Source organism: Phyllobates terribilis, unplaced genomic scaffold (assembly GCF_046119375.1).
Source record: "Phyllobates terribilis strain yellow unplaced genomic scaffold, ASM4611937v1 Scaffold_5__5_contigs__length_657084704, whole genome shotgun sequence".
In the NCBI taxonomy this organism is placed as follows: domain Eukaryota; kingdom Metazoa; phylum Chordata; class Amphibia; order Anura; family Dendrobatidae; genus Phyllobates; species Phyllobates terribilis.
In genome coordinates this window covers 17683213-17696493 of record NW_027362765.1, presented here as the reverse complement: position 1 = coordinate 17696493, position 13281 = coordinate 17683213, and the positions used below count along the sequence as shown (strand labels likewise).

Below are 13281 nucleotides of genomic sequence, written 5' to 3'. Positions count from 1 at the left end.
TGAGATTTATTAATGTGTCTCTCCATAACCAGGATTACACAGTAGTGAAGAAGACCTCTAGTGAGTGCTGTCAGGACCCTGTGTCTGAGGGATGGGGAAGACCCCTGAGCCCAATCACGGGGCCTCCACCTTACCCCCTGATACATGAGGACATCAATGACCAGGAGATCCTAGAACTCACCTACAAGATGATTGAGCTGCTGACTGGAGAGGTGACACTGCTGGGAATGCTGAGACATTATACAGTAACGCTATGAAGGTATTGGGGGATGACGGTATTATTGTATGTGTTAGGTTCCTATAAGGTGTCAGGATGTCACAATCCATTTCTCCATGGAGGAGTGGGAGTATTTAGAAAAACACAAAGACCTGTACAAGGACGTCATGATAGAGGTTTCCCAGCCCCTCACATCACCAGGTAATAGACAGGATTAAATACACACGGCCTATAATTATCTGTATGTAAAGAATGAATTCAGTACCTGTATGTGTTTCCTCCAGATCTATCCAGTAAGAGGACAACACCAGAGAGATGTCCCCGTCCTCTTCTTCCACAGGACTGTAAACAAGAAGATCCCAATGTTCCTCAGGATCATCAGGTAGATGGAGAAAAGGTGTCATGAGATCTCCCCTATGATATGTAGACGGCTGTGAAGGTCTTGTTTTCAGTCTTGTTTTATCCACCAATATTATATGTTTTATACTTGTGTAATGAGAACGGTGGAGATGACAGGATTAGAGCTGATCATAGATGTGACTTCTCCAGCTGTCTGTGACTTTTGCAATATTTGTTTCAGGGTAGAGATCTGACCCATATTAATACTACAGAGACATATGTGAGGGGTGATGAGCGGTGTAAAGAGGAGATTCCTACATATGACTACCCAGGTGAGTAGTGACCATTAAATACAGAGAAGTCACAGATTCTTCTCAGTCACAGGCTGTTGCTGCTTTATCAGTAGTGTAGTCCGGCCGTATCACTATCGCGTGATCACCATTTTGCCGCTAGACCACAACATTCTCCTCCACCCAAAAATGTCCAAATGAATTTGTGAAATTGTGAAAGCCCTTTTCTGTAGAAATTACAACCTGGAAAATCAACCACCCACTGGGATAAGAAGACGCTGACTCATACCTGCCTATGTCTGTAAACTAGAAAGCCATATGACAGCGTACGTAGAATATGCTGATAAACTAGAAAATCTCTTTAAAGAAAAATATTGTGATGGGCCTGTAAGAGAAAGTGAAGGGTAATGATGCTGTTGGCTTCCTAGATCCCTGATATCTTATTGGATGAATCTACTTTCTCTCCCTTCTGTGCTGCTGAATGCGCTCATATGGTCCCTACAAGACCAGGTCCAGTCTTTCTGGCCAAACTTCACTTTTATGATCAATAACATTAAATGTGCAGTGAGGGCCAAGTGTGAATTTCTGTACAATAACAACAGAGTTTCCCTTTATCCTGACTTTTCAATTTCTTTTAAAACTGATTAACCTCAAACAGGAGGGCGATAATCTACATAAAAAATTTAACACCTTTGCCATGATGTATTTCTAAGCTGTGCGTGGCTGGTGGCTGTGGTATATATTTATTCACGCCTGCAGGAAATGTGTTGGTGTTATGATCTGCAACATGTACTAAGGAAAGATAGGGGAAAGCTGTCCCTACAGTAAGACTAAGCTGAATCCCTACGATGTAGTGGGCTGCCTGTTCCTAGTGAACAGACCCGCTTTAGTCCTCGGCTAGTCTGAACGAAGACCTATAGAATTAAGGGAGGGGTCCCTAAAAGAACTAAGGACTGGGATAAAAATGGGACACTTCCTAAACAAAGAAGTTGTTGCAGAACACAAAAAGACAAACTGACAAAAATGTACTAGAGGTCCCAGAGGACCAAGCGAACTTGACAGAGAAAGGCACCGAAGCACCTGGATAGAGAAACAGTCAAACACTGAAGTCCAGCACAGCCACAAGGGCGGAGCTGGAATATAAAGGCAGATGGTCACGTGACCGCAAAACACAAGATGGAAAAAAACAAACACGAGGGTTCTAACAGTTGGCATGGCTCGAGCCCTGGTTTCATGGATTCACTCCATGTTATAAATTACATTTATGTTTTCGATCCTAAGGAATTCGGATTACTGCACAATCTCTCCTGAAATGGGGAGCATTAATACTTTTCCCTTCACCAATGATGGCACCTGACAGAAATGAGATCTGCCCCTAACACAGGAGAGGAAGCTAAAAGCTCAAAATAAAAATGAGATAGAAATAGTAGTCGGCACTCCGTCATTAATCGTCCTATTTCAGTGGTGCACGTGGAGAGGTTACATACCACAGCAGAAAAAGATCCCGGCACTCACGTGTGAAAATCAATTATTTATTCACATCAACAAAACGTTTCCACTCCACCAGAGCTTTTGTCAATTGTGAACAATCACTTTCAATTATGACATACAGTACATATAGAGAAACCAAGGAAATGACATCACAAATGAATATATAAAAAACATATTTCAAAAAAATATATAAAGCATGCAAAAAACATAGATAAATATATATGTATATAAACCTAAAAAAAAAAAAAATATATATATATATATATATATATATATATATATATATATATATATATACATAAACGTAGGAGAAAGCCTATGAAAAAAACCTACAAAAAAAGGAATATACAATTAATATAATGGGATTACCACAATAAACGCTAGCTTATCTTAATCATTTTGCTGTCTAATTTCAGCAGAATTTTATAATTAATTCATAAGTCATATTGACTTCGCAAATATTATTCATCTTCCTTTTTTATTAATTTTTTTTATTTATTTTTTATTTTACATTTTTAAAAATGTTGTTACTTTTTAATATTTTTATAATGCTCTGAATTACAATTAACCACAAACCCATGAGAGCTGAAATTAGTGTCATCCCACTGACAAAACATCAGCATGTTCACTCAGCATAATCAATGGAATGATTCTGAAAAATTTTGCTATACACTCAATGATCATATGAATCACCCATCTTATACAACCCCTGGAAAAAATTATGGAATCACCGGGCTCGGAGGATGTTCATTCAGTTCCATAATTTTTTCCCTCTGCTTGGTCTGAAAAAAATGACCCTTACCGAGTACCACATTTTTTATCTTGATTTCTTTTAGTGTTTCTTAAAGCCCTAAAGTTGCCATTTGAAATGACTTTAGTTTTGTGCCATGTCTGTGATCTGCTTTTTTTCAACAACATTAAACAACTGAATGACAATCCTCCGATTCCATAATTTTTGCCACGGGTTGTATATGGTACTCGAAAGTCCAAAATCGATTATATAGAGACATTCCACAATCTGATGATGTACCAATCCAGATAAATACCTTCCTGTCCAGTGCGGGATAAAACGTGAAATTCTCAATAGTTTGATGTGTCACATAACCCTCTTCCCATTGGAAAAAATAAAGTTGGATCCAAAATGGCTGCCATGGTCACCACCCATCTGGAAAAGTTTTCTCCCTCCCATATACTAATGTGCCACAAACAGGAAGTTGATATCACCAACCATTCCCATTTAATTTAGGTTTATCTATATAAATGGCCCACCCTGTATAATGTGGGTCAGATTTTTTGAGTTCCCGTAGAAGCAGTTTATAAGATGTACTCTTTCTTTCCTTTTATGCAGACTTCACAGATGCGGTGATTTTATCCCGCACTGGACAGGAAGGTATTTATCTGGATTGGTACATCATCAGATTGTGGAATGTCTCTATATAATCGATTTTGGGCTTTCGAGTACGATATATACAGTGCTGGCCAAAAGTATTGGCACCCCTGCAATTCTGTCAGATAATACTCAGTTTCTTCCTGAAAATGATTGCAATCACAAATTCTTTGGTATTATTATCTTCATTTAATTTGTCTTCAATGAAAAAAAACACAAAAAGAATTGTCCTAAAGCTAAATTGGATATAATTCCACACCAAACCTAAAAAAGGGGGTGGACAAAAGTATTGGCACCCTTTGAAAAAATCATGTGACGCTTCTCTAATTCGTGTAATTAACAGCACCTGTAACTTACCTGTGGCACCTAACAGGTGTTGGCAATAACTAAATCACTCTTGCAGCCAGTTAACATGGATTAAAGTTGACTCAACCTCTGTCCTGTGTCCTTGTGTGTACCACATTGAACATGGAGAAAAGAAAGAAGACCAAAGAACTGTCTGAGGACTTGAGAAACCAAATTGTGAGGAAGCATGAGCAATCTCAAGGCTACAAGTCCATCTCCAAAGACCTGAATGTTCCTGTGTCTTCCGTGTGAAGTGTCATCAAGAAGTTTAAAGCCCATGGCACTGTGGCTAACCTCCCTAGATGTGGACGGAAAAGAAAAATTGACGAGAGATTTCAACGCAAGATTGTGCGGATGGTGGATAAAGAACCTCGACTAACATCCAAACAAGTTCAAGCTGCCCTGCAGTCCGAGGGTACAACAGTGTCAACCCATACTATTCATCGACATCTGAATGAAAAGGGACTGTATGGTAGGATACCCAGGGAAACCCCACTTCTTACCCCGAGACCTAAAAAAGCCAGGCTGGAGTTTGCCAAAACTTACCTGAGAAAGCCTAAAACGTTTTGGAAGAATGTTCTCTGGTCAAATGAGACAAAAGTAGAGCTTTTTGGGAAAAAGCATCAACATAGAGTGTACAGGAAAAAAAAGAGGCATTCAAAGAAAAGAACACGGTCCCTACAGTCAAACATGGCGGAGGTTCCCTGATGTTTTGGGGTTGCTTTGCTGCCTCTGGCACTGGACTGCTTGACTGTGTGCATGGCATTATGAAGTCTGAAGACTACCAACAAATTTTGCAGCATAATGTAGGGCCCAGTGTGAGAAAGCTGGGCCTCTCTCAGAGGTCATGGGTCTTCCAGCAGGACAATAACCCAAAACACACTTCCAAAAGCACTATAAAATGGTTTGAGAGAAAGCACTGGAGACTTCTAAGGTGGCCAGCAATGAGTTCAGACCTAAATCCCATAGAACACCTGTGGAGAGATCTCAAAATGGCAGTTTGGAGAAGGCACCCTTCAAATATCAGGGACCTGGAGCAGTTTGCCAAAGAAGAATGGTCTACAATTCCAGCAGAGCATTGTAAGAAACTCATTGATGGTTACCGGAAGCAGTTGTTCGCAGTTATTTTGGCTAAAGGTTGTGCAACCAAGTATTAGGCTGAGGGTGCCAATACTTTTGTCTGGCCCATTTTTGGAGTTTTGTGTGAAATGATCAATGATTTGATTTTTGCTTCATTCTCTTTTGTGTTTTTTCCTTGCAAGCAAATTAAATGAAGATAATAATACCAAAGGATTTGTGATTGCAATCATTTTCAGGAAGAAAGTATTATCTGACAAAATTGCAGGGGTGCCAATTTTTTTGGCTAGCACTGTAAGATGGGTGATTTATATGATCATCATTGAGTGTATAGCAAAGTTTTTCAGAATGATTAAATCATTCCATTGAACATGCCAATGTTTTGTCGGTGGGATGACCCTAATTTCAGCTCTCATGGGTTTGTGGTTAATTGTAATTCAGAGTATTATAAAAATATTAAAAATCAACATTTTTAAAAATTCAAAATAAAAAATAAATGTAAAAAAATTATAAAAAAAAAAGGAAGATGAATAATATTTGTGAAGTCAATATGACTCTAAAGAATTAATTATAAAATTCTGCTGAAATTAGACTGAAAAATGATTAAGATAAGCTAGTGTTTATTGTGGTAATCCCGTTATATTAATTGTATATTCCTTTTTTCATGGGTTTTCTCTTACATCTATATATATATATATATATATATATATATATATATAATGTGTGTGTGTATATATATATATATTTTTTTTCTTATGTTTATATACATATACATTTATATATGTTTTTTTTTGCATGCTTTATATAGTTTTTTGTAATATATTTTTTGTATACTCATTTGTGATTACGATGCAGTTTCTTTATTAATATGATTTGTGATGTCATTTCCTTGGTTTCTCCATATATACTGTATGTCATGATTGCGTTTTGCTGATGTGAATAAATAATTGATTCTTCACACGTGAGTGCTGGGATCTTTTTCTGCCAAAATAAAAATAAAACTCCCACTCCTTCAAATGCAAATGTTTTTTCCTGTCCTTTGAATGTAGGAGCCTTGAGCAGACAGCTGGAGCAGCCGTGAATCATAGAACACCATAGTTTATTCTGTAGCAACCTCTAGTAAGAAAGGTAGTGGATACAGGAAGCTAGCTGGGTGCTGAAATATTAACATCAGTCTGGGAGTATGCTTCAATATCTCCCTATGTTTGATGTCTGGTCTATGGGCTTTTGTATGGCCTGGGTCCTGGTGATTCTCCCATGTCTTGCTACCTGGCGTGTGGCCTGCAGCCTGGGCATGTGGCCTGCATCCTGTGGTTTCTTGTTTCGATGCTGTTGGTTAAACAGCCCATCTTGTCAACAGATCCTGTGTTCAATTCTCAGTAGTGTCTGGCCTCATGTCTTGTGTGTTGGGCCTGCCTCCTCATGTCTGGCCTCATGTCTTTTTTGTTGGGCCAGTTGCCTCGGGTATGGCCTCATGTCATGTGTGGGGACCTGCTGCTTCATGTCAGGCCTCATGTATTTTGTGCTGAGCCTGCCCCCTCATGTGTGACCTCACGTCTTGTGTGTTGGGCCTGCCGGCCGCCTCAGTTATGACCTCATGTCATGTGTGGGGGGCTTGCTGCTTGATGTCTGGCCTCATGTCTAGTGTGTTGGGCTTGCCTCCTCATGTCTTTTGTGCTGCACCTGACGTCTCATTTCTGACCTCATGTCTTGTGTGTTGGGCCTGCCACCTCATGTCTAGCCTTATGTCTTGTGTGGGCCAGTCGCCTCGGGTTTATGGCCTCATGTCATATATGGGGGGCCTGCTGCTTGATGTCTGGCCTCATGTCTTGTGTGTTAGGCCTGCCTCCTCATGTCTTGTGTGTTGGGCATGCTGATTGGTGTCTGGCCTCATTTCTTGTGTGTTGGGCCTGCTGCCTCATGTCTGGACCCATGCCTTGTGTGTTGGGCTGGCCGCCTCGTGTATAACCTTTTGTAATGTGTGTTGGGCTGGTCTCCTCAGGTATGGTCTCATGTCACCTCATTTCTCATGTTTGGCCTGCTTGAAGGGTTTCCGGCTGCTTCATAGTGGGGAATAGATTGGCATTAGCGAAACCGAATTATAAAGTTCTGGTTTCATACCGGACGCCTAGTGTCCGAAACCGAACTCCGAACACAGACTTTTTACCAGAAGTCCATTTTACTGTTTCAGTTTAGTGCCGAATAAAGTTTGTTGAAAGGTTGGAGCTCAGACAATCAACAAGCTTTTAGGCTGCGGGCAGTTCCGAAGCCATCACAGCCATTTCAAGTTTTGGCAATGCTGTGATTTTCCGACCCACGTGACCCGGACTGTATAAATGCTGGATCAAGGGTGTCGCTGCCATTCATCTCTGATTATCGTAGGAACAGGATGCAGCTCAAGTGAGAGACCGTGTTAGGCTCTTCGTGTGTACTCTGCATGCGGCTTTGTGGGAGTACTGTGCCAAAAGCCTTTGTGTGTACTCTGCACTTGTGCTTGTGGAGTACTGTGCCTAGAAATCACTTTTTTTTTACTCTGCACCCATGTCTGTGGGAGTAGTGTGCCTGAAAAAAAACATTTTTTTTTTACTCTGCACCTGTGTCTGTTGTACTATTGGGCCAAAAATGCACTTTTTTTTTTTTTTTTTTTTTTACTCTGCACACGTGTCTTGGAGTACTGTGCCTGACAAACACTTTTTTAAAAAAAAAAACCCTCTGCACTGGTGTCTGTGGGAGTCCTCTGCCAAAAAGCCTCTGTGTGTGCTGAGTGCCATAACAGCCTGGTGCAGAGTACAATAACAGCCTGGTGCAGAGAATCATAAAAGCCTGGTGTAGAGTGCAATACCATGCTGGTACTCGTGGTACAGGGCCTCACCTTCCAAACGTTTTCAAATGCCATCCACTTCACAATCTTTAAATTCGTCCCAAATTTTTTTCAGAGAGTCAATTTCTTGCTTTTTGCCATCTTGTTCTGTTTCATGTTGTTTCGTATAAATATCATCTGCTGGAAATGAGTGTCCCTTCTAGTCACATACATCTTTTCCACAGTCCACAACATGATGGCTTCTTTCCATGCATTTATTGAAAGATGTAGACTGCTTATGGTCATCTGTAGACAGAAATTCCCCAAAGCAGGCAAAATGAACTGATGTAATGACCATTCGCAGTTTCACTGTACCATCAGTGTGTACGCGGTAGTCGTGGGAGAGGGCCTCCTGTTCCAAACCTTTTCAAATACAATCCAATTCACAATGTTTTTAAAATTGCCCAAAACATTTTTTGGAAGCCAAATTAAATTCTTGCCTTGTCCTATCTTCTTGTATTTCTCGTCTCTATTTGTGTGCTCTGCAAAACAGTCTCTGTAGGTGTACTCTGCAAAACAGCCTCTTGGGGGTACTCTCCACCTGGCTCTGTGGGGGTACTCTACATAAAGGTAGTATAATAATCATGTATTGTTATTTTGCCTCACTACCTCACCGGGTTGGGAGTGGGTAATTTGCACTTGCTGCCTTCCTTGGATGTGGTAGCTGTTCCTCAGGCTCCCTCTCTGGAATTGTGAACTCTGATTCTCCATTCACAGGCAAAAAAGAAATAGGTATTCCAGCTCCTTTAAAAAATATAACTTTTATTTATAAATCCATTAAAAGTAGATGTGTCCCCAAATTAGCAGAGCAAAAGCTATGCTTTGCATTAGCAAAGGGGGGCAGGTGGTGCATCGCGTTTCCAACACAGTTTGAGCGTTCTTTTTCAAAGCTGCTATGGCAAATGTGAGCAAACATTAAATACATACATAATGAATAGCAGATGGTTAGACCGGTCATGTGATTAGTGACCTCATCAGAAAATAATAATATGCAGTTTACAAAATATATGCAACCCATTAGTAATGGTACAAGAATTCTTTGCGCATGTTCAGACTGTTAGGAGCATATGTACATAAATTTTAGATCTAGAACGCTTCACTTGTGCGCAAATGTCGTCGGGGATATCCGCCTCCTCAATGATTTTTTTTATTTTTTTCCAGACCAAACACCTGCAGACTATCCGTTTGTCTTTGATGGTAAGTAATAAAATGAAAAGACGCATGTGATATATTGCGGCTAGCAGAACTAGTACTGATGATATCTGTTATATGTTCCGACATTCGGGTCTTTAATCTGCGTGTAGTGCAGCCTATGTATAATTTATGGCAGATTGTGCAGTTTATGCCATATACCACGTCCTGAGAGTTGCAATTTATGAAATCCTTTATGATATATCTGCAGAATCTGTCACGGTTTTGGAAAGTTTTAGTAACTCAGGCGTGAGCACATGTGTGGCAATGATTTCCTCCACATTTAAAAAATCCCTTGTATTAAATTTAATACTATTGATTTATGTGACTAAATTGTGAACTATACTGAATTGATAAATCAGGTTTATCTATTTGACTATTTTTATTGTGTATTAATTCCAATCTGTTTTTGGATTGAATAATATTGGCCGCTCTTTTCAAGGTCCATGCAAAATATCCTCTTGTGGGGTTTATACTCACTTAGGAGCGTTGGTAGGCAAAACAGGAAGCGTTTCCATTTAAAAGTCCATTCTGGTTTATTACGGTGTCATAAACCAGCCATAAACAAAGGAAAATAAACAGCCTTCAGTTCAGGCAAACAAAGTAAACAGTTCTTTAGGCAAAGTCTCTTTGAGAACCAGTTCTAGTCACATCGGCTGGAAAGCATGGAGTACACCAGCTCAGTTTGCAGATACCACACAGGAGGACCTCTTCCTCCTCACACAGAGACCATGTGTCAAACCACGGACTCCATTTTACCTTGTTAACTACACCCAGAGGTGATGTATGTGTAGCCAGACCCATCCATTTCTCTGGCTATCAGTAAAACCTGGGCCCAGATGCACCAAACAATCCTCTTAGTGCTTATGTGCAGTAGAACAACATTCCAGGATTACATCACAGATGACAGCCATCTCTATGATACATACCTCCCATCAACTATGTGTCCGTTAGTCACTTTACATATCTCCCCCCTCTGCCTAAAGCTCTGAGGCTCGGTACCTTCTACTACTAGTCAGGGGGAATTCTTGAGAGTACATCGGCATTGCCATGTAGCTTCCCTGCTCTATGTTCCACATGGAAGTTGAAATACTGTAGGGCTAAAAACCAGCGGGTGACCCTAGCATTTTTTTCCCTCATCCATCTGAGTGGGGCATGGTTGGATACTAATTTAACCCTTTTCCGACGAGGTCAGCAATAGTACGTAGCTGCGCCCTGGGCCTATTGGGCCAGCTACGTACTATTACGTGTGTGACGATTGTGCCCGCACACAAGCAGTGCGGGGCGATCGCCGCCGGGTGTCAGCTGATTGTCACAGCTGACACCTGGTGCTATGTACCAGGAGCGGTCAAGCACCACTTCCAGCACATTAACCCTCGAAATACTGCGATCGAAGTCGATCGCAGCATTCCGTGAGCAAGGGGAGGGAAGCGCAGATACTTACCTCCTCTCCGGTGTCCCGCGCTGTCTGTGTCGGGTCCCGGATGTTGTCTTGGTGACCCAATGTCGTCATGACAACATCCGGGTCACCAGGAGGCAAGAAGTTACTTTAGTCATGCGCAATGCGTGACCAAAGTGACTTCTGCATGCAGTGCTGATAGGCTGTATATAGCATAGAGATGCTGCTGCATCTCTATGCTATAAAAGTGATCAGACTGCAAAAAGTGGAAGTCCCATAGTGGGACAAAGTGTAAAAATTCCAAAAGTCTCAGAAAGTGAAAAAAAATACAAAAAAAATTTGTAAAAATATTAAAAAAATATCCAAAAAAATAAAAATATACTGTACCCATAAATAAATATTATTGTGAAAAAGCAAAACAAAACAATAAAAGTACAAATATTTGGTTTCGCCGCGTCTGGAACGACCTGACCTATAAAACTGTCCCACTAGTTAACCCTTTTAGTGAACACGGTAAAGAAAAAAAAACGAAGCAAAAAACGGTGCTTTATCATCATACCGCCAAACAAAAAATGGAGTAAAACGCGATCAAAAAGACTAATGTACTGTATTTTCCGGAGTATAAGATGACAGGGTGTATAAGACGACCCCCAACTTTTCCAGTTAAAATATAGAGTTTGGGATATACTCGCCGTATAAGACTACCCCTCTTCTAAAGCACATACGGTAAAAATTTAAAAAAAAAAATCAGATTTGATTTCAATATGGTAAGTTTAAAATGATGAACCTTACCGGCGATTGGCTGGTTGTTGTATACAAATCCTGCTTGGATTGGTCAGCTCTCCCTGCCTGCCCAGCTCTCCCTGTCTCAAAGACTATCAGAGCTGTAGCACATCCCTCTGGCCCGCCCTTGTATCCTATTACCGGTACCTCCTCCCTCTCTGATCTCCTCTCTCTGAGGACTGCAGTGATGAGGTGAGGGGGCGCCTCACCGGGAAAGTGTAAGTGAAGCAAGCTGCAGGCGTCCGGGAAGCCCGGGGTATGGAAAAAAGAGAGGGAGCGGTGCTGTGCCCAGAAAAACACGCCCTTCACTCATCTGGCCCGCCCTTGTATTACCTCCTTCTCTGCCTCTCAGATCTCGCACATGCTTGCCCTCGCCGCTTCACTGCAGTCCTCAGGAGCGAGATCAGAGAGGCAGAGTAGGAGGTACCAGTAATAGAATACAAGGGCGTGATGTGCTACCGCTCTGATAGTCTTGGAGACAGGGAGGGCTTATAAATTACCATAAATACCGTATTTTTCGGACTATAAGACGCACCGGACCATAAGACGCACCTAGGTTTTAGAGGAGGAAAATAGAAAAAAAAATGTAAGCAAAAAATGTGTTTACGATGCACTTTTAAGGGGGAGGGGGTCTTCTGCTGACACTGGTATAGGGGTAATGTCCCCCAGTTCTGACAATATCCCCCATCCTGGTATATATACCCCCCCTTCCTTTTATATGTGGCCCCCATACCCATCCTGGTATGCCTCGCATCCCTCCATCCTGGTATGCATGGACCCCCTCCATCCTTGTATGCATGGCACCCCTCATCCCTATCCTGGTATGCATGGCACCCCTCATCCCTATCCTGGTATGCATGGCACAGCAATACCCCATCCTGGTATTCATGGCACCCCTCATCCCTGTCCTGGTATGCATGACACCCCTCATCCCTGTCCTGGTATGCATGACACCCCTCATCCCTGTCCCGGTATGCATGGCACCCCTCATCCCTGTCCTGGTATGCATGACACCCCTAATTCCTATCCTGGTATGAATGGCACAGCAATCCCCATCCTGGTATGCATGGCACCCCTCATCCCTGTCCTGGTATGCCTGGCACCCCTCATCCCTGTCCTGGTATGCATGGCCGACTCATCTTTATCCTGTTATGTATGCCCCCCCTCAGCCTTATCCTGGTATGTATGGCCCCCTCAGCTTTATCCTGTTATGTATGCCCCCTCATTCTTTTACTGGTATGCATGGTCCCCCTAATCCCCATCATGCTGCAGATAAAAAAATAAACACTCCTACTCACCTTTCTTCTCTCCTCCAGCGCTGCGTCCTGCCTGCCCGCACTGATCTCTCCATGTGAGCCGCGCATGGCGTCACTACCATGCACGGCTCACAAGGAGAGATCAGCTGCCAGAAGTCACTGCTCCCCAAGCCGGGACTGTGTGCGCGGGGAGCAGTGACATCATGCTCCTTAATAGCTGGCACACAGCGTAGCTGCAGTGCGGCTCCTGCTGCTGCCGGGCGATCGCGTGTGCTCGCTATTAAAGGGCATGAATATTCACCCCTCCCCACGCCCATGGGCGTGAAGAGAGATTGAATATTCATGCCCTTTAACAGCGGGCACAGGCGATTCCGGCAGCAGCAGGAGCCGCGCTGCAGCTACACTGTGTGCCGCTATTAAGGAGCATGAATATTCTGTGCTCCCCATGCCCCATGGGCGTGGGGAGCACTGATTATTCATTTTCTTTAGAAGCTGGGACAGTGTAGGCTGCAGCGCGGCTGCTGCCTCCTGTGCCCTGCTCCTCCGCGGCTACCTCTCCCCCACACCCCACACATCATATGTATATACCCCCTCCTCCCCCAACATTCGGACTATAAGGGTATATGCCCTATAAGATGACACCCGG

General features: G+C 42.4%; 1 protein-coding gene across 2 annotated transcripts in view; it reads left to right on the top strand.

Moving 5' to 3' along the window:
* LOC141270499 (uncharacterized) overlaps positions 1-13281 on the top strand; it is a 228608-nt gene that overhangs the window by 114723 nt on the left and 100604 nt on the right. Inside the window, exons 3-7 of one of the 2 annotated variants that reach the window (XM_073680506.1) lie at positions 33-212; positions 295-418; positions 502-599; positions 798-888; positions 9168-9203. In XM_073680506.1, the coding sequence (XP_073536607.1) occupies positions 33-212; positions 295-418; positions 502-599; positions 798-888; positions 9168-9203 (529 nt within the window). The remainder of the gene's footprint in view (positions 1-32; positions 213-294; positions 419-501; positions 600-797; positions 889-9167; positions 9204-13281) is intronic. The other variant, XM_073680505.1, reaches the window with a different exon arrangement.